Source organism: Rhea americana, unplaced genomic scaffold (assembly GCF_003343005.1).
Source record: "Rhea americana isolate MKP2758 unplaced genomic scaffold, rheAme1 scaffold_47, whole genome shotgun sequence".
Lineage (NCBI taxonomy): Eukaryota > Metazoa > Chordata > Aves > Rheiformes > Rheidae > Rhea > Rhea americana.
The window spans coordinates 3,587,371-3,609,287 of record NW_028186612.1 but is presented as its reverse complement, the minus strand read 5'-3'; the positions used below and the strand labels follow the sequence as shown (position 1 = coordinate 3,609,287).

At 48.5% G+C, this 21,917-nt stretch overlaps 1 protein-coding gene across 2 annotated transcripts in view; it reads right to left on the bottom strand.

Annotated features, from left to right (window-relative positions):
* The window catches only part of LOC146589309 (mitogen-activated protein kinase kinase kinase 3-like), a 73,372-nt gene extending 51,461 nt beyond the window's left edge, over window positions 1-21,911 (bottom strand). For both annotated transcript variants that reach the window (XM_085316474.1, XM_085316475.1), the window contains exons 1-2: window positions 21,821-21,911; window positions 1,665-1,744 (exon numbers count right to left, since the gene is read on the bottom strand). In XM_085316474.1, the coding sequence (XP_085172600.1) occupies window positions 1,665-1,668 (4 nt within the window). In that variant the 5' untranslated portion in view covers window positions 1,669-1,744; window positions 21,821-21,911. The remainder of the gene's footprint in view (window positions 1-1,664; window positions 1,745-21,820) is intronic.
* Between the last annotated feature and the right edge of the window lie 6 nt (window positions 21,912-21,917).

Below are 21,917 nucleotides of genomic sequence, written 5' to 3'. Positions count from 1 at the left end.
GCATTGACAAAACAGTGGCTTTAACTTCTGAAGTGAAAATTTCTCTAAAAAGTTTTGGGTTTTCCCACCAGGGATTTTTAAGTGAAATTTGTCATTCCATCAGCTTTGGACTTTCTCCTCCCCTCTTTTTCATGTTACCTTGCTTAAAGTCAGTTTTCTCCCTCTCTCTCCCCCCCCCCCCTTTTTCCAAAACATTTTCTTAATTAGTGGAGAGAGAACAGCAAACTAAAGAGRTGTAAATCCAGGATAGGGGAACACTGCTTTTCTCCTATCCTCCTTTTTTGCATGAGAGGACAAACAGTGGCAATGGCTTAGTGTTTCTCTTTTTTTTAATTCAAAACACCACCAAACTCTGTATCACCTTCTTATAAGGCTAGGGRATGATCCCTGAATTTATCGGAAATTTTTTAAACATCATTTCAACCAGCTCTGAAAAGTTTGAGTAACTTGTGTAAGTGTTGTAAATGTGAAAGTGAAGTGTCTGGCTTCACTCRGGACTCTGAGATCTCTGCTTTCCTCCTCTTCTGGTAAAGGAAACAAGAATCAAAGCACAATTAGGCTCGACATGTTAACCAAGGAGTGACACCCTTGTGAGGCAGAATCCAGCCTTGTCCTTCAACCTGCTGAGCTTTTTAYCAGCAAGATTAAAGGAGTAGAAAGCCCTACAGGTGCTAGGGCAGCTAATGACTGGCTTACAGATCCCTTCTGGAAGTGTTTTTGTGCTCAATGCTCATTCTGCAAAGAGCTTTGCTGTACTAGAAACATGCCCTTAAATGCATGAAATGCCTGCTGAATCCCAAACCTAGCCCCACAGCACTGCACCAGTGCTGTTCTCACTAAGGCAGGTGTCCTCTATGAAGCTCCTCCCACAGCAATTCCTGGAGGGCCAGGATGGGAAGACACTGGGCAGTTSCTCCAGCTGTGTCCCTGATGTGAGACGGACAGATTTCAGGAACCTTAAGCACAGCACTGCTGTTCTTCTGTAACTAATGAAGGATTTTGTARGAGTAATGCAGGTAGCTCGATGGCCAACAGCATGATAAGCTCAAGGGCACTCAAGCCTCACACTACCTGCAAGACACACCTTGTACAAGAGTAACCTACTTGGTTACTCATGCGCTAAAACTCAAGACAGTCCAGCACTTCCAAGTGGTCCCAATTTCTATCATAACAAAACTTTCTTTAGGAGCAGAGATCAAGATTATTATGTACCTCTAGAGCTACAGGTAATCTCCACTTAACAAGAGTGTCCTTCACCACTACAGGGCTTCTGATATACACCTACTCTGTCATTCCAGCAGAAGAGGGCAAAAAGTGCAAGTAAACTAGATCATCATTTAGATATGCAACATACAATGGCTCTGTTTGAAACTGAAGCATCCTTGGGATAAGTGATAGAGGGAATGGAAGATGCCCTGCTTAGAAATATAAGGCAGAGCTGGCAAAAGACTCCAGTTCCCCCCAAGAACATGACCCACCAAACCACGCTAAGAGAATTTGTCCAATTCTGTCACCACTGGAATGGGGAAAAAAATTAGAAAACACTATAATATTTAACCAGGGCATTGCAGCAGTGTCTCCCACGGTGTTGTCATGCTGGGTAACCCCAAYCAAAATAAGCAGGCTGTAGAGAATTAATTGCTTCAAGGTAATCCAATTCTTACCCATCTTTCCATCTACATCAGGGCTCCATTCCACAGGTCCCAGATACTTGTACCTTATCCTCCACTCTCAAGCATCCACCCTGTAATAACAAACATACACAGAGTTTACACATGAACATGACAACTGGCATAAAGAATGAACAAGACCACTCTTCCAAAAACAAACAAAACAAAAACAAAAAACAAAACAAACACCATCACTCAGGGTGGGGAGAAAGAGGCCAGCTATTTCTCTAGGAATTGAGTCCAACAGTCCAATATGCACCCCAAAGGCAACAGAACAGTCCTGCATACAATCATCCTGGCACCCTTCTGTACCAATGTACCAACACATCTTGGAGTAATGAGCCTACACATAGGCCACAGGTCTCCTTTTGTAAGGGGAGGATAGAGAAAACTTACTCAAGAATACAGGGCATTTACAGAGGGAAGCAACTCACTTGCATCAACACTCTTATTACAATACCATCTTCAAYACATTTCATTGTGGAGTGATACTTGTTTGGAGACCAGACAGACAGCAGGAACAGAAAGCAAGTCTCAAGGGGCAACCAACAAAGGCCTAAATTTAGGCCTTCTAAATTCCAGACAAGGTTTCTAAAGGCTGGATCAGCCTTTCTCTGACTTATCTCCTTGTGGAAAAGAAAAACCCCAAATCTAAGCAGCTCTCAGCAGCAATAAACACCACATACATCCCTCATGGCAGGCAGCATTCCTATGTCCCTTCCAGACACCTTGCCTATGGCCACCACATTACTTGTGGGACCCRTCTAGTTCGACCAAGGCCAATGCAGAATTGGATTCAGTTTACCTGGGATGCTGCACTTAGCCAAAGCTCAGTGCAAAGGGCTTTCTTCACTCACTGAGAAATTTAGACTATTATCCTGAACCGTAAGCCAGTCCTTGCTCCTACGTACTCTAAGTAGGAAATCTCCTTTCAGGCTGAACAGAGGCAGAGCCTACCTCAGACAAGCGCCCTTTAAATAGTAGTGCTAGAGAAGCGGTCAGTAAAGACCAGGCCAGTTCAGCTGGCCGATARGCACACAGGTAGAATTTTTGGCCATAAACGATAGCACAACCAATAGAGCGATGTCTCGGATACTTTACAAAGCCTGAGCTGAAAGTGTAAGAGACTCTGGCTCCGCTGTCGCTGCAGGCAACCCTGTCCTGCAGTCAATGAAAGCGGCGTGTGCCAGGGCRCAGGCACAAACGCTGGAGTATTACACGCCGTATGTTGTGCAGAAGCAGCACAAAAAGGCAATTCCCAAAGATCTCAGCTCAGACAAATCAATCTAAAAAAACTGAAACACTGAAGTGAACCACAAGCAACTGCAAGCGCGGATTAAAGTTTTCAGCAGCTCCAGAGCCTTCATGCTGGCAAGCAGGAGGATATTTACCCAACCTATTTTGAGAGAGACGAGCAGGAAGGGAAACCGATAAGCAAGCAGCACTGGCAGAGAAGTACGTGTGCCATTAAGTGCGTTGTTCCTTCTGCTGCTGCGGCTTCCGCTCAGAAGAACGCCATTTAAGCCAAGAGCATAAAGCCATAGGACGCTCGGCTCCGTCTGCTTCAAGAGAAACAAGGAGGCAAGGAAGCAACTAACACACTGGACAAAGGTTTAAAATCCTGTCTTGAGAAAGAAGTGGTTATCTGCATGAGAGAGCGCAGAAATCCACAAAAGCAGGGTAAAAACTCCAGTTGATTACAAGAAGAAACAGGAAACAGCCCAAACCTTCACTGTTTTTGCTTTCAAAATTAATGTGACACTTCCAGCAATTAAGCTGTGCATAGAGGTTGCACAGAGGGCCACATACAGATAGCCTAAATTTGACCTGAAATTCCTGGGCTAGCCTGGGTTAACTCTCCCATCAGAGTCAGGCTTTTTCTAATGGCTCTCTGGAGACCTTGACAAGGCAAAGGCACTGGACAGAATTTAGGCAAGCAAAATATGGCCCTTGGTTGTGACAACTGCAYCCATGAACTTGGATATCTATAGGCCAAAGTGGCCTGACATACACACAACCACTTACTAGTTTTGGGATCTGCAACTAGACACAAAAGCAAATGCCCAAAAGAACCACATAACCAAACTCCAGAAAAATCAGTGATTTTTTCCCTCTGCAAAATCCTGTTTCCCTCTTTGTCATCCCTGCCACAGCCTAGCTCTCATCATCGAATCAGCCCCCRCACACAGTGCAGATTTCCACGCATATATGAGAGAAAAACTTTTTTTAATTTTAGTAAGTTTCTTTTAAATCCTGAGGACAGCCAGCCTTCAAACTGGATCACGAACACTGGCGATTTCCGTGGCTTCCCAAAAATACATACAAGCGGCTTCCTGTTACAGAAGGACAAATTCCTGTTTCTAGTACAAATTCTGCCCTTTTATTATCTCCCTTAAAAAAGGAGGGGGAAAGTCTGTTTCTGCTCGGATGCACTTCAAAGCAGCATCTCCCCACTCCCCCCACCAAGCCCTCTGGTCAGAGCTTTCAAGCGCTGGCAGGTCACAGCACAAGTATCCGAAATACGGCTCCCACTTTCCGCTCTGACAGCTGGTGAAACCTGTCTCCATTGTAAATCAGCAACAAATTACTGCCTGACTAACCTCACCATACTAACGTCTCCTACTGCCACACAAACGACAAAAGCAGGAGCTCCGGGAAATATGAGCCACCAGGGATGCCAGGGCAATTCAGTATCCACATTTCAGGACAGTGCAGCGCATGCAAGAAGCTTGGGCTGCTCCTGTTTAGAGCCTGTCTGCCCAGGAAACTCCTGCAGGTTAGTGAAGCCGCAGGAAACTTCAGTGTAGATGCTCTCAYGTGGAAAAAAGCAGCTTTGATTTGACCGAGCTGAACTCACTTCTGCAAAGTAGCTCAACATCATGAGGCTACTTCAGTGCAGAACGGGTATCCACARATGAGCTACAGGCAAGCCTCCCACTTCAAAAACTAATTCCAATTCTTCCTTGTTCTCCAAGGGTGGGAAAGGGAACAGTTGAGACTGAGTTCAAGGAAGACAACAGCACAGTACTGTCCAGCTAGCTGCGACTCGAGGGTCTGTGCATCGAGGGTGAGGAAYGCAAGGCATGGAAGGAGGGGTTGCAGAAGAGGAGTTATGTCCTGAATTCAAGGTGACGCACAGAAGTAAGTGCAAGGGGGTTACTGGAAGGAATGATAGGGGGTTAGGGAAGAGGGAGGAGTGCTGCCCTGTTGGTGTCTCTACTGGCCTACTTTTCAAAGCAAGTTTTACAGCATCTCATCTCTCCAAGAACTGTTCTTGTCCCACGCAGGCCAGCATCGGCCTCAACACACCCTCAAAGCCAGGATGTCTTGTCACTGCTGTCGTGCGAACAAGCAGCAACTCCCACTGCAGAGTATCACCCGCAGGTTTCTGCGGACTTATTCCAGCCTGAACATCACTTACACTTTGGTTTGAAGATGCAGGGATACACCACCATTAAAAGAAAAGCAGCCACAGTTGCCCCTGAAGTRTGGCTCAGCTGGAAAGCTACTCAACCTAGCATTGCTAAAATTGGGACTTTCCTTGTTTTTTTAAGCAGCAGGGAACAACATGTTGGGCTGAGTTTAACAAGCAAGAGTCAAGCGGAAAAAATCTCTCCTTTTTAAGGGTTGACCACATTAACTTTCAACAAGTTTCCGGGAGTCCTGCCAGGGTGCTGGAGTTTTGTATACTACGGAACTGTTAAAAATATTATTGTAAATGTTATTTTCAAAAAGCTTCAGAGGCCAGGGCTGGGGTAGCGTTAAAGACAGCAAAGCAAGTGGAATTGTTTTAACTGTGAGAATACAAATGTATGCATGCTGATAGCTCATTCAAACAGCCTGCACGCTTGGCAAAGATGGATTTGAATGCAAAAAAAGAGTGGTTGAAATATTACAGGCTGGCTATGATCATCTCAACCTTATCCTTATAGTTTTGTTCTCRAAATGACAGCACAATCAGTTCTGTGCACACACAGGTCCCTGCACAAGGCATTCATACACAGGAGCTACTCAAAGCAACTTAAATTTTGGCTACACTTTTCTGCTCAGGTTATCCAATGCACCCACCCGAGCAGGGTGGTCAAAGAGTAGTMATTTAAGATTAGGCACCTATGTTTTTGAGCATTCAACCTGAAAGGACTTTTTGGAGATGCACATGTAACCCACCAGGCCAGATTTGCCGGCTTAACTCTTCAGAGTGGGCTTAAGGGGCAGATTGCATGAGCCATGATGAGAAGATAAARCTGTTTCTGAAGGCACACTAATCAGGTTGCTGAGCAAGAGGTGRCATACATGCATCACCACAGCTCACATAAGGGGCGAGCCAGTGCTCCAAAAACTACATTGCATGAAAGTCAACTTTCAGTTCATGCATCTTCATACAGAACTACTTGTTATCTCCATTTACTGGCACAACACTTAAATTGATTTAAAAGCTTTTGTTSAACCTCAGTGTGGCATCGAGAGAAGAAAGATTGTGCTTGTCTCTACAGAAGATGATGGAGGATACCTTCAGTCAGCAAGCGATCTAGCCAATGCAACTGGATTCAGCAGACTCAGTTATGRCAAACCAGTGCACCATCTCCTGAGCCATCCCGTTGATTCCAGCATGCATACATAGAATAAGAGCTTTAAATCCTCCAAGTAATAATCTTGCCCTCTAYCAACTGCAGTAGAATAGTCACCAATTCATACTGGCATATACAACAGCTTTGATTTCTGCGCAAAGATCACAAACTTCTGAAAATTCACAAAATAAGGAAGCAATCGAAAGGGTTAAAGGGCTCTCTATTAGCAACAAACAGACAACACAGCCCTATCAGGCTAAGGCTAATCTATTTTACACATATATAAAAGGGAGGTCAAGCAGAGCAATCTTCCAGAAAACACATGTGGCCCCCACTTGTCCGGATTTTAACTTGCATCAAGGTTTACATAATGAAAAACTGCATCTCCACTGTATTCACATTTGTTACGAACTCCTTCAACCAGCCACTAGCAGAGCTGAACCAATTGCCAATACCCTGATTACACACTTAAGTCCAGCTCTTACAAAGATGCCCTCCAAAAAGCAATTTGATTGCCCAGTATGCTCAAATGCAATGTTTTAAATCAAGCACTGAAATGAAGTCTAAAGGGCCCAGGTCCTCATCTCCTGCAAACTTATACATTCATCTCACTCAAGSCAACCAAGCTAGGATTATTTAAGCCCACAGCCCCCTGCTGAGGATGAAGGCCTCCACTTTGGGGAAAGCACTGTTCTAYATCCTTTGCTCTTTCACAAGACAAAATCCTATCCTCAGGTAATTTTTTACACACTTATAAAACAAAGTAATAAACTCTGATGCAAGTTATACCAAYAGAAACCCTTTCCACTTTCCCTGAACATACATCCTAAGCAGAGACAGCAAGGCAGAAGGAATATCTCTGGGTATATAAGATRAAAGCCAAGGCAGAGAAGCATTAAAATTTCTTCCATCATTTTTTGTGGCTATTTTTACATTTCAGATGAAATGCCAAGAGACTTGGGGGGGGGGGAACAATCAAAAAATATTTTGGGAAAAGTGAAGTTTCAGACCTCTTTCTTCTATGTCCCTGGAAAAAAAGAGGAAGAAGGAGGAGCAGAAACTTAAAAGCAGGAACAGACACAAAAACATTCAGACGAAGTATGTCCTCAGAAAAGCATTTGTCTCAGGGTGAAATTTTTCCTGGCAAAAGCAACTGGCAGAAAGATGTCTATGCAGCATTGATTTCCTACTATCTGGCATCAGAAATGAAGCATCTCCATGAATGAAGTCCTACTTCAGGAGCTGCAAAGCCAATGTGGTGCAGTGGAGAACCCAACCCAAGAGCCAGCTTTTGCTCCAGGGATTCAAACACCAAATTTCCCCAAAGGTGAGGACAGCCAGGAACCAACAACATCTCTGTAGCTTTGATCTTGAAGCACCAAAATCATTATAAGCTTTATGACTGGTCCAACGTGCTCTAATGTTGAAGTTGTCACYGACTGACCAAGCTTGGGACCAGGAAGGAGGAAGGTCCATCTCATTGCCTATGTTATCTGCAAGACCTCGCAGCAACTGGCACAGGTCATGCAGTATGTCAGCAGTAGCTCTGCTCAGACAGTCCTCAAGGCTTTKAGGTCACTGTGCCACCTCCCACAAAGAGCCCACTTGCTAACTGACCCACTTTCTCTTGCTTGCAATACCCTGCTGATAGCACACAGGCTAACTCCTGCATTTCATACCATTTGTCCTACCAACCTCCTGCCTCCTTGTGTACCATCATCTGGTACTCAGCCACCCGTGATCAATAGTCCTTCTCGCAGCCTTCCTGCTTCACAGCATCCTCTTTAACAAGCTCAGCTTCACCCCCTACAGCCCATTTGGATTCAATTGATCAAAATACAACTTTCCAATTGACTGTGAAGATGAGTGCAAGAAACCTATTACCACTTCCTGCCCAGCACCTCTCTAACCAGTTACAGGGTTATTTTATCTTTTCCTGCAGACAAGAAGCACAAGGCCCATGGCAAACAGAGGCTAGGACCTGAGGAACAGCCCCGGAGAGTGCCACAGAATCCAAGGTCCTTTTCTTGCTCATGTCAATTCTGTTATCTAATTCTGAATTAATATTAGACCAAACAAAGAAGTAAGGCTCAGTGAGTGCTTGGTGGCCTTCTAAGATTAAAATGTACCCGTGTTTTCAGGCAATAGGACTGTGTTTATGCATAGCCTCAGATGACTGCTGCCTTCACAAGCTGCTGGTTTGTGTGTCCATCACCATACCACCACCAGAGGTTATGAAACAGAAACACGTGGGTCTGGTTTTGTTCTCTTCCTTGTCCTCTTGACCTGYAGCATCACATGAACTCAAGTACACTTTCCTCTGTATACAGCTGAACACAAATGAACAGTGCAAGAACCAGATCGGGCAGCATACAGCTGTACACTCACACATCCCAAAAGGCATGCAGAGCAGATAGGACTGTCCTAAGCTAAAAGCCCCCAGGGCCTCCTGGGTCTGCCCTGCCATCACAAAACAGTGACCCACTACCCTCGTGTGAGCCAGGCAGAGCATGGCTCCTGCAGCAGCTCTCCTTCATTCCTCAAGCCCTGAGCAACAGGGCAACAACGCTGCCTGTGCTTCTTTACGCATGCACCAGAGTGCCAGGGAAGAAGCACATGAGGAGGAAAAGACAAGGAAAATGCAGATCTTGCCTCTAAATCCAGCTTAAGGCATTGCACAGTTTAGGGCTGGTCATGACAGCTCACCAGTGCTGAGCACAGCCTACAGAGGAGGCAGAGCTATGAGTAATTTCCTTTCCTATAGCTTGCAAGTCCCAGGGCCGTGCAACAGAAAGCCACAGCCAGAAGAAGGTGGAGGTTTTTCAGACACCTTGGAGGAAGTTTGACCCCAAGAGAGAATCCCCTCACCCTCCAAAGACCACAGACCAACCGTGAATTGTCAGGGCAGCCACACACCACCACCCAGGAGCTTGAGGACCATGAGAGCAGCCGTTGCTCAGCTGCTTCAAAACCAGGTCACTTACTAGACACAGTGGAGAAACAGCCAACTACTTTTAGAACAGAGCTCTGGAGAAATACCATTTTCTCAGTACAATTCAATATCGATTCCCACGACCCTGTTACAGACAGACAGAATTAATCTCCAGGWTGGAAAGAAACATATGCCTGAATATCACAACAAAACACAGAAGCCTTTCCAGTTCTTCAGTTGCATTTCAATGGAAACCAGAAGGCTGTCATGATGGAAAGATTTCAGTTTTCTATTTAATCCTCCCTGCTGAGCATTTAAAGCCTCTAATTGATGTGGAGAGGTGGTGTCCAGACAGCATTTGCAATTGTTTTTTACATCTTGAGACAGAGATTTCTCTAAATTAAGTATTAATAAGGCAGATTTGCTCCCTGCATGCACTGTGCCCTGATCCAGCTCCCTCCTCCCTAGATGATGTCTGGAAGTGGGGGGGGGGGGGTGAAGTGCGTCTTGGAGCTCATTTACAAGAGCTGGAAGTTCTCCTGGAAAATACCATTTGCGACAYTGTCACTTCCACAGAACATRCCAAAAGACAGACCATGGCTGCCAGGGATATGGCCTGTACCCCAAAACACTCAGCCTGTATCTCCTGAGGATTTARGGGGTAGCTTCTCCTGACTAAACAGAGTAATGAGCCTGGTGAGATCCTGTAATATCTGCAGAAAATTACACAAAACACTGCAGTGTCACTAAACTGATCCTCAGGCCAGAGCACAGCCCCAGGGGCCCAACACAGTGCCACCACCAGCAAAACACACCTTGGTGAGGCAGTAGCCTGGTAGCTCACCTGCACCACAGACCAGACCTGGCTTCTAATCCCAAATAACGATCTCACACTAGCTTAAACCAGGAGACATCCTTGGAATCGGCAGTTATCCGAAATGCAAAACCCAGCAGTCTCAATCCAAGAGGGCAGGTCAACATATGTCCTAGTAGGAAATTTCTGCTGCAGTCCTCCAGCTGCGTTCAGCACGTGCTCCAATTCTTCCTCGAACCAGGGCCCAAGTGGGGACAGAATCAGTTCCTTTGCATCAGGAGTCAGTGATTTCAGTCCTGGGAGGTGCCAAGCACCCTCAGGCACAGATCAAATCAAGAGAAGGAGGGGAGGGTTTTTTTGTTTGTTTGTTTGTTTTGTTTTGGGGATTTTTTTGTTTGTTTTTTGGTTTTTTTTTTTAAGTACATGCATGAGGCTATGCTTTGGTTGCACATTCTAAGGAATAATAAACGAARAAGTGTTGATGGTCCCCAAGCTGCTGCCTGAAATTCCAGCACTGCTCCGCTTGTCCTAGCAACAGCATTTCCACCTGCACCTTTCTGACACATCCTCCAAGAGGTTTTACGCCCTGCTGTCGTAGATCCCAGCACACCGAGGCCAGGCCAGCTACACAGATGTTTAGTTGGCTGACCTCTCCATAGCAGAAGGCTTCTCGTTTTCATCTATTATGACTGGGTTTTGAACCACCAGCTCCATCATAAATATAAAGACAAAATTAGATTTTTTTTTCCTCTAGAACATTTAAAAGAAGACAAGCTGATGCCTGCACAAACCAAGCTCCAATAAATCACCAGGAAAGCTCCAAGCATGCGAGGAATGTTGCATCGAGGGCTTTCAGCTCTTTTACTACAAAATCCTGTTGCTGTAAGTAACTGTGCATGGCAAGTCGAGTCACATACACGTTCCTCATCTGCACAAGCTGCCTGCTAGTCCTACCTAGTGCCCTAAGTAAACTACTTCCTTCTGTCCTACAGCGCATTCAGAAATATTCTCCTGGGAGAAAAACTGTGTGCCAGCAGGGAGGTGGACTAGATGATCTAATAGGACCTTTTCCATCTCTCAACTTTTGTGCTTAGTCACAGAATAAATATCTCCCACGTTGTACAGAAACGTGCTGGCTTTGCTGGCTCGTTTAGGTCGTCTTCAGAGAGCAACGCTCTGCCATTCTGGTGTTGTGCTCTTATTTCACTCATGCTAATAGGACTTGCCCAAGGAGAGTTAAGCAAAGAACTCACATTTGCCTGGCTTTCAGCTTTGGAGAGCTCAAAGGCACCCAGCCAAGCCACCCAATTCCTGTCCTCGCAGCCACAAGCAGCAGAGGAACCTCATTTCTGTATTATCATAGTATTTGTACTTCTCTGAACATTTAGACCTGATCTTGTCCAGCATGGAGAAATAGTCGGTATGCTTTTGCAGAAAGCAAACTGGCAAGAGAACAGACAGAAACTGCTCCTCCATCAACCAGTCAGTGCTAGTCCCCTGAAACCCCTGAAACAGTGAAAAACCCAACAAAGATTAAAAGTTGACAGGAGGATAACTCAATGCAACTTAGGTAATATAGCTTATATTGCAGTCTGCATTGGCCTTGATTCAGCAGCAAGGCCCTTTCTCAGTTTTAAAATGCAAAAGCGGATTGCACACACAAGCTGTATCTCCTCTAGCAATAGGGCAGACATCTGCCACTGAGGAAGCAACATTCACTGGTCACAACACTGGAAAGGCGAGTCAGGAGTAGAAGGTTCTGCTTCCAATTCTTTTTTTTTTTTTCCCAGCTGCTAGACCACAGCATGACCCCAAGCATCGCTTGTGCTCACATAACTGAGTACTTCTCACGAAACCCAGCTCCTGGAGTCACATGATTACATCAGAATCCCACTTCCTTTCACTTCCTTTTTTTTTTCCCCCTCCTTTTTTGCTRAAGACTTATAGACGCCAAAGTTGAAATGTAAAAGCCATGAAGTCTAAAAGGCTCAAATTAAAAAAGTAGTATTTTAAATTTAATTACTAATTTTGGGGGGGAGGAATGTGATGACCAACTCTTTGCCCAGTGCTATATAGTAGGAACCTTAGACTGGGGGGAAATGACTTGGTTGTGGGGTAAGAGGGCTCCAACAACCCCATCTGTAAGTTAGAGATGAGAAAAATCTGTCTCTTAGCAATTCCTGCCTAGACAGTACAAGGCCCTTGGAGGTACCCAGGTGGTGGCCTCTCAAGCCAAAGCTGATTCATTGCACTACACATTGGCAGGGGGGAGGGTGAGATGAAGGCACAACAGGAAGAAGAAAATGGAAAAGAAAAAAAATAGCTTGTCAAAGTTTGCTTTCACTTAATTTATGCAGCACCAAGTCAGGTAAAGCCTTGGAAGTCAGCTACTCCAGCTGGCTCCAGCCCTCCAACTTGTCTGCTGGCGTCCACCGTTCACCAAACTACCAGATTTATACCCGTTGGTGGGTCTCGCCCAGCAGAAACACCACCAAGAGCAAAACAAGGCAGAGCTCAACGCAGCAGKGACCCAGCACAGCCAGCCCAGGGGGCAGAGGAACATCCTACACCCAATTATCTCCAACAAGATCATCTTGCACTGAACCCACCTAGCGCACGCRGGGTGCAAGGTGGTGGCCATCTGGCAGCTGGGCTGAGCAGCAAACTTTGTCCCCGAAGTCAAACAGTCACAAGCACCATTAACACGAGCAGACCACAGGTTGCCTTTATTTCCTTTCCTGCACAAAAGGAAAATATTAAGACCTAGAAGACTCGGATTGCTGCTGGGCTCTGCACAGATTACGCCACATTGGTGGGAAAAGGGGGTAAATACTATACTTTTGATTAGATCAGCAGTGTTCACCCACTCTGCCCAGAGCTAGCTAACTAARCAAGGCACAGAGAAACGGRGAGGAAGAGGAAAACAGGAAGGAAGGACTCGAGAAACCTTGGTGCACAGAGCAGCTTGAGYATTTCCACGCACAACCACCCCAGCRCCGATCCAAAGGGCAGGACACAGCGCCGCCGTCTTCAGCCGAATTGCGCTGTTCCTCGAGCAAGCGGACTTTGCTTTCCGCTGGCTGTGTGGGTACCCAGTCGGCYGTTCCTGCCCCGCAGGACACGCTCGGGGCAGAAGGAGGAAGCCTCGCTGCTCTCGCTGCAAACATTTCAGAGTTTCTATCTTATCTCATCTCTGCAGCTATAAGGAAGTGAGCCCAAATCCGTTCGGTAACGTCACCTCACGGCTCGCGGGCCAGCCGGTTACGCTTCTGCATTCCTGCCGTTCCTGGGGCAGACCCCGCGCTAGATCTCACCCACTTCCCCGAGGTGCAGGGACACGCGCCTGCCTGCCGCAGCCAGCCGACCTCACTACACCCGGAGCGCTAGCAGGCTGCACACACGCGACGAGAGGTCAGTCTGTGTCTATTAAATTCCTGAAGTCAGCTGACCCTGCCGTAGGACCAGGTTGAACAAGCGTAGCCCTCACTCCTACCACCACCTGCAAAGTGCAGGTGCATTAAACTCAACGCTGCGATATCTCCAACCGTTACCTTCTGCCTACAGAGCGTTTCTCCTCTCTTCTCTGCCTGTTCGTGGGCAGCTAAACTTGGGCAAGGAAGAGATGCTCCACCTGAAAGGCTGCTCTTCTTCAGAGGCAGCTGTAGGCTGGTTGCAGAGGCTGTAAAGCACTTGGGGACCTTCTCCCTATCCAAAGTTACCATGCGGCTATTAAAGACGTGATTCTTTTCCAGCTAACACCCATCTTGCACCTTTGGCCCATGCAAATACTCCTCCTTTCAGATTAASCAGACATAACCAGAGAGCAAATCAATGGTCTCAAAAGTCACGCTCATCAGACGTCAGATCCCTCTCGCTCACGCTCTACCTTCTGCAGCACTGTATGTTCAAAGAATCCTCTGCTTGAGCAAACTAACAACAATGAAAACCCCACAGGCTTATGGATTTGTTTGCATAATTTTCCTCTGTGCCTCCTTCTCCTCCCCAAGAAGGATATGCTCTGAAAGAAAAATGCCACCCATAATGTTTCTCTACTTGTTTATTTAAGAGGAAAACAGTGTCCACTCCTCTAATGTTATTAGTTCTTCCCTCTGTAACGCAAAACAAGCAAGGCTGCAAAACCTAAACAGATATGAAAGTCACAGGTCTTTTCCCTCCCCYGCTTTTAAAATGAAGTTGGTGTTTTATTCTAGGAGAGCTCAAAAACCCAGATCACACATACAAAGAAACAAGTTTGGAAATCCCCTCCCCCTCCACTGCTATTTGCTAAGGAAACCAGATGCTTAGACTCAGCCAAAAAATGATCTCAGCCATTCTTAAGAGAGCCCACAGTGCATTTTCATGAGTCATGGAAAGCAACAACTCGTTGCTTTGGTAATGCTAGGTAAGCAACTGCTCACCCATCCAGAACCACACTTTCAGGAGCAAGCAGACCATTTCTTGGGAGATTACATCAGAGACAGGCCCAAAATATCACAGGGAGAATAGCTCTCAGTAGGTTGCATAGGACAAGAATGGGATTTACCAGCCTGGATCCCCCATGGTCCTGATCCTAGTGCAGCAGGAYTATCTCCTGATGCCCCACGGCCCAGCTGGGGCTCTCGGCAAGCAGAGACAGATGCTACAAGAGGCCAACCACAGGCGTCTGTGGTAACTGTACACACGTACACAACTGTGCACACATGCACGTGGAACACATACTTAGCTTTCATTAATCCCTGACCAAATGATTTGCTCTTCTCATTTCTCAAGGACTGTGAGCTAATAAAAAGGATGCAACCACAAAGCTAAGCACAACACCGCTGTGCACCAACAACTCAAGACTTGTGCAATAAATGCACATTTGATTAATCCAAGAACTACAAAGGGAAAGCTAGTCCATCTCCAACTCTTAAAAAAAGATTTCCCCACCATACCCACCAGCGTCTGGGTAAGGCAGGTTGCTGCAGAAGCAAAGACCCTTGGTAACACTCCTGAACATGGCCAGAAGCACAGCAGCCCTTAAACCATATCTATGATAATTGTCCATCAACACCCGGTGTTGAGTTTTTCAAAACTCCAGCCCAAAACATGTCAAGGAGAGGGAGGTTCCTGTAGCAAAAAAGACACTTTATCATATACGGTCAGCCTGGAAGATCTTGTGTTCTTCCACAACAACCTCACAGTTTTGTCACCTCTTGACAAGTCCTTGCAGCAAATACACAACCTGAGAAACTCCTGCAGAGACAATACACTGAACTGGACCTCCCCGGCAAGGCACATTGCAAGAGGCAGGCTGGCTTCCCATACAATGACAAGCTSGGTACAAAAGGTCTCACTCCTCCTTCTGAGGTTCCCAACCTCCTTGGATCCTCATCCAGGATGAAAAGCGCAGTTTATTACCCTGCCTCAGTAGTATTTGCTTTCTGAAAGGGAAGTCCTTCTGTGCAGGATTTCCTAGACATAGGCCAAGACCGAAACAAGCTCATCTCTGGCCTTCCCTCGAGAGACGAAGACAGTTGCCATCTTCAGCACCTTTCGCACGAGATCCGAAAGCCAATTGTTTGATCTTGTCTCCTCCCACACAAACTGCAAACAAAAACACACGTCTTCACGCCSTACCGTCACATCCGCAAGGCCAGCAGACACGCACCTATGTTAGCAAGTTACTGAAATGCTGCAGTGATTAAGTATTTTTTCTTTTTCTTGAGTTATCAGCCAGGTAACACAGTGAAGGAGACCCAGGCGCTGTGTRAATGTCTTCAACATTTCAGTGCTATGAGGAGAGCATCAGGGAAAACCCCAGCAAGCAAAGAATTTCATCTCCCCATCCAGAACAAAAATAAGCAAGAGTGGGCATAGCTCCTCAAATCCTTTACACTTCAGCCAGGCAAGGTGAGGCCACACCAGTTTGCAGACGGAGATCTTCATCACTCAGTTATGTAGAAAACAACACAGCTGTACTTTCTTTGGAACCATCCATGACTCAAATCAGCATTCAAGAGCACACCGTATCCCCTGGRCAGCACAGCCAAAAATGACTTTATTGCACAGGGGGAGCAAGCAGGCATCAACCCAATCCCACTAGGGAAACAAGTCCTCCCAGCCAGCGAAGCCAGCTTGAGCCAGCCATCCTAGCAGAAAGCTGAGGACATGGAGACTGAGAGAACATCAGGCAGCCCTGATGCCATCCAGCAGCCACAATACTCAGTGGGACACAAGAGGAGAAAGGGCTACCCAAGGCTACCATCAYCAAACGATGGTTCCCACCAAAGAGCTGCTCCTCAGGATCAGCAGGAGCCAAGGGCAGCGTTTTTGAGTGCCAGCTCACAAGAGAAGCAGGCAGGACCTGCCCCATGAAACTTCAAAGACACCGCAACCAGAGCCCTGCGGCCACCACGAACCACAGTGCRTGCCCAGAGCAAGCTCCTGGGACTGACACCAAAGCAAATGCTTCTAACTGCTAATCCAACCGCCGACAATCTGGAGGCGGAGAAAGCAGCGTAGGAGAATTACAATCTGATGTTTCAAAAAGCACACATGCATTCAACTCCTTTCCTGGCTCTTCCATCCAGGCATCTCTTCACAAGGTTTCTCCAACTCCCCAGAGCACAGTGCCATTCCAAAGGAATACACAGCGAGAGCAGTAAAAACAACATCCTTTCCCTACCCTGAYCCAACCCGGCAAAACACTGCACAACTTGCGAGCAGCCTGGATGCACCCTGCTGCTGGGTTTATCCCAGGCAGTAATAACATTGAGCTGGACCTTGAACCTCTCTATAAAACCAATGATGCAACAAGCTAAGCACAACTCAATACAGTCTCTGTTTATCTCTTATTTGCCACCAGCACCCTCCGACCAGGAATAACTGAAATATCTTGCATATTTCTCAAGTGACTCCTGCTACTCGGTGAGCACCGGCATTGAGGGAATAAGACCAAGAAGCAGCAAATGCATTCCTCTGGTTTATTAACCAGCCATTTAGGTTTTCCAAAAGCAACTCCCCAAACTGGAATCCAGCAAAAGGATTGTAAAGAGTGATCGATACCATATTTCTGCACTGAAACTCAAACAYAAGATGTCGAGGTTGCAGTTGCTGGAATCTGAAATTCCTCTTGGGTCAGTCTAGGTAGCAACTGCAAAGCAACAGTTACATAAACGCACGTGAGCATCTTGCATCAGCAAGGAAAGCTGCCCAGGAGCTTGGACCACCTGGTGGTTTTACTGAAGAACATTTCACCAGCTCAGCAAAACAGGTCCTGCTTCACAGCTCCACAGTACATCAGTGCATTACCAACCTAAAAGGAAGCAAGGCTAAAAATCCGATCTCCAATTTCCAAGTAGTGRTTATTCATCACTTACATCTTCAGACTGCTTCGATCCATGATCCCAGCCTGCACACCACACACTGCCACATCAGCCACATTATTTCTGCTGCAAATTCCAAGATGACTTATAACTTTGCCACTGGTCATTGCAACACTCACTGACCCAGCATGCAAAAAAGGGACAGTCCCTCCACCATACCCAGGCCACTCTTAGGATGGTGACAGAGAGGAATAAACGAGAGGCTGGCAAGAAAAAAAGTAAAACAGGGTTTTTCTGCACACAGGCACACCTTTCCTTCAGCTGACCTTCACCACTAGCTTGAATGGACCTCACTCTACATCTTCTCCCCAGGCCTCCCTTATCACAGCACTTGGGTTCCTCMAGTGCAGCGGATGCTCCAAACCACTAACTTGGATCACAGGCAGGATTCATCCATTTGCAAGAGCCACAGAAGTGAGCATGAGTCAGATGTGCCCATCACCCTTGCACAGGGTCCCCAAGGCTCAGGATAGAGCATCTCTGCTGCAACCTTGCAGAGCAAATATGCAAGAGCACCCTTTGAACAGGATGAATCTCTGCTAGATTTCATAGTCTTTTACCACCGTGAAGAGCGCTTAGCTATTGCTGATTTACCTTATCTATGATCTGACTCCTGCCCTCTACAAAAGCACTAAGTAACCCAAGCAATCCACCATCCACATCGCAAAAGCTCACTGCTCAGTAACTTCCAYGTGCAGGAGCTTGCCAGGTCTCAGCAGATACTTCAGAGAAGAGGTGTCCCCCTCCAGATCTCCACAGTGGAACTGGCAGGAACAGAACTTAAGACAAAAGTCATTTCCCCACCACCACCACCACCAATCCTGAAGTTTGGGCTAATAGCAGTTGTTACATGCAAAAATTTTAATAGTCCCTTGGAGATTTACAGATGCTTGGAAGCCGCTGCACAAGAAATACTTCCACGTGGCCGAGGCAGCCACTGAAATGCAATCGTTCCAGTGTAGGGCAGGAGTGCTCAGAGCATCTTAGAGGCCACAAATACACTTCAGAGCACTGGATTTAAGATTCTCCTCCGTTTTCCGCAAATACTTTTCATCCCATCAGACACTTTCCCAGAGCAATTCTAACCAGTCTTTTTTTTTTCCCCTGAACCATCCAGTTGCCARTCAGGTCACTCTGGTGCGCAGTGTGAAGGCTTCTGACCATAGCAGGTGTGTACAACAAGCTGGGCTCCATCCAACTAGAGCCATTTTTTCAGGCTATTTCATCTTTAAGCGCTACCTGAACTCCATCCATCCACCCATCTCTTCGAGAGCCTGGCCTGCACACCGCTGTTTGCACAGCGTCCCAACGCACAAGGTTGGCCAGCTCCTTCCAGGATCTAGCTGCACGTGGCCCCGGCCTGCCTCGCTGGGCACATTATCCGCTGGACTTTGTCCCATGCGATTTCCACGGCATGGAGCCAAAGCCTGGCTCAGCTCCACCCTCTGGTTTCGCTGCTGCTGCGGCTTTTCCTCYCTAGGCTGTGCCGGATCCTCTGCCAGCCTTGAGCATATGAAATGGGGGGAGCTTTCACTGAAGTGATAAATCTCGCTATCCTTCTGCAGGTGAGGTCCACCCCTTCTGAATTGGTCTGCAGAAATATCCATGTTTCACAAGTAAGAGGYGTAAAACAGAAGCCAATGCGGATTTTAACTCAGGAGAGCAGGACAAGCTCCAGCCTACACAGGTTCTTATTAAATTTGGAGTTACTTGGTCTTCACTAACATTCATTTGGGAGCCTTCCAGGGATGGAAGAAGTGTTTAGGGAACGGGGTTTGGAGCTGAATCCCCCTCTTCTTGGCAGGACAAGCACACCTTTCAGCCTTGACTTCTAAAAGCCCTGGAAGCTCAGGTCAAACACTCCGGGTAGTCCCGCTGCTGCTCGTCCAGCCCCAGTGCTGCTGCCACAGGGGAGGCCGCCAGCAAGGTGTCTCTAACAGAAGCCAGCACCTGAGACCTGACGCAGCGATGACATGCAGCAGCTCGTCCACAGTAAGAGCACAGAGAAGGGGAAGCAGCAGCAAGGGCTGCTAGAAGACGCCGGGCTTACTGCGAACCCACATGGCCCTGGCTCGGCGACCGCTTCCCTCCACGGCCACCACTGCAGAGGGTGAGCCGGCTTTGGGCCAAATTCCTCCATTCCCCGTGGTGGGCCACACCGAYACTGCAGCGCCCAGCTGGGCCTCCAGCCCCAGCGCACCTTCTCCAGGAACGGCACCCGGGAGGCCGAGAGGCGTTCAGCTTTCCAAGCCAACTATGCTGCTCCCCTTCCCCCCCCCAAAAAAATCCTTCCTCCATCAGAAAAAAGAGGCTCCGGGCCAGAGGCAATGCCCCGGCCAGCTGGGGAACGCTCCGAGCACGACACAAAGCCGGTCTGTGCTGCAGCGGGAGAGGATCTCGCCGCTGGAGCGGCTCAGCCAGTTGCGCGCCCCAAAACCGTTCCTCCCCTCCGTCCGAGGGCTCCACGTGGTTGCGCCAGGAGCTTCGGCGCGGTGCGGCAGCGGTGCACCCCCCCRGCAGCTCTCGGATGCCACGCGAGAGCGCTCCCACGCTTGTCCTCCCTTCCCAGGTTTCGCCGCAACGGGGCGATTTTCCTGCAGCGAGTAATTCGCTGGGAACCTTTAAATCCCAAACCCCAGCGCCGTAACCTTCCGAGTCAGCCGAGCGGGTGGAAAGAACCCAGCACGGACCGGCGCGGAGTCACGAACCCCGGCGGCGCGCAGCATCGCGGGCTCGCCACCCGCCAGCTCCCCGCCGTTCCTGCCGGCGAGTGCTCAAAACCGGCCGCTCGGAGGAAGCGGCAAAAGGCACCGGAAAGAGACACGATCTCGACCGCGCGGAGCCCGAGGAGGAGCCGCCGAGCTGGCGGAGCGGCAGGTGGGAAATCGGCAGCTGCGAGACGCGTTACTGCTTCGACGCCAGCCCGGAGGCTTCCGCGGAAACGGCCCCATCACTTGTTTCACCTTGCGGCGCTTAAAAGGGAAAAATAAATAAATACGGTCTGGGGATTCGYGGTAAGCGTGCCAGGTTCGGCATCAGGGAGCCATTTATAGCTTTTCCAAGAAAATAGCATCTGAAGGCTAGTGGAAGAAAGAAAAAAAAATAACCCAGTTGAATTCCACACTCCCCTTTCTGCGGCTGGGTAACGCATTTTCCGTCTCCCCAGAGCACRGCTGACAGCGTGCACGTTTCCATGCGTTGCACCGGGCCCGCGACAGGCGCCGAGACGGGAGCGGACGCAACGGAGCCCAGCAGTCTCCTGCCGATGCCCAAGCACAACCAAGCGTCCAGCCACACGTCCCGTCTCCGACGGAGCAGCTTTTACAAGCTGCAAACCCTTCCGAAGGGGAGGGCTGCGCCCGGCTGCAGAGGGAAGCCCCGACGCCGCAGGAGCCCGGACAGTCACGCGCGAGCCTGCAAACGAAGCCGAGCTCTTGCACGAGCAATGAAGAGTTTTCTCRTGCACAAAACTACAAACTGCCAGACGGGAAAAATCTGCAAGTCACCGCAAAAGGGAACCCGGCCAGACGGCTTCCAGGCACGGAAGAAACACAAGGGCCTGACCCAGGAGATCCCTGGGACCACCCAAACTCAGCACAGATCCCAGCTCTCCAGAGASGACCTTCCTCTGCCAGCTCCCCGTTCCCAGCCCCGGCCTCTCCTCCACACTTGCCGGAGGGGAGAGTGCCCCACATTTTTGGTCTGCGCATCAGTGAGTTCAACACACRTGCTGTGAACCAGAAGCAGGTCTATGCAAATATATATATATTTAGAAAAAAAAAAAAAAAAAACACTCACTTCTTTCCAAGGAGCATCTGGCCAGGGAAAACCACCCCATTGCACCTTCCTTCAGCCTGGCACCCAACTTCCCTGCCACGCTCCCAGCCTGGTCTCGTAGCACTGAGGCCRGGCACTGGCAGCRTAACCTCTCCCGTAGCACCACCTCRCTCCGGAGCAAGCCGCACCGCTTCCCGGCGCTCYGATCACCCACCCGCCCAGCGAAGGGCCCTTTTCCCCCCTCCGCAACGCCCCAGCGGCCTCCCCATCCAGCAGGGGCCTTACACCCGGGCCYGGCTCGGTGCTGCCGGACTCTGCTCGCCAGACACCGCGCTGTCCGGACGCTCGGCATCCCGGCGGCACCCGRGCAGCCGCAAAGGGCGACATAACCACGCTACCTTCAGCCCAGCAAGTTAATGCAGCCTGATAACACGAGACCATATATACATATGTATGTGTGTGTGTGTGTGTGTATATATATATACACACACGTGTCTGTGTGCATGCATACATATACACGTATATATACATATATATATAAACACACATATACCTATATACACACATAGTTATATATGCAATATATACATGTATATACACGCTGCCCCGCGGGGCGGAAGGGAAGGGAAAAGCGCGAGCGAGAGGCGCCCGCTGCCCCGCCGCGGGACGCGCCCCCTCCCCGCGGGCCTTACCCCGTCCGGCGGCGCGGCTACCGGCGCAGCGCCATGCCCGGCACGGCACGGCACGGCACGGCACGGCACGGCACGGCACGGCACGGCACGGCACGGC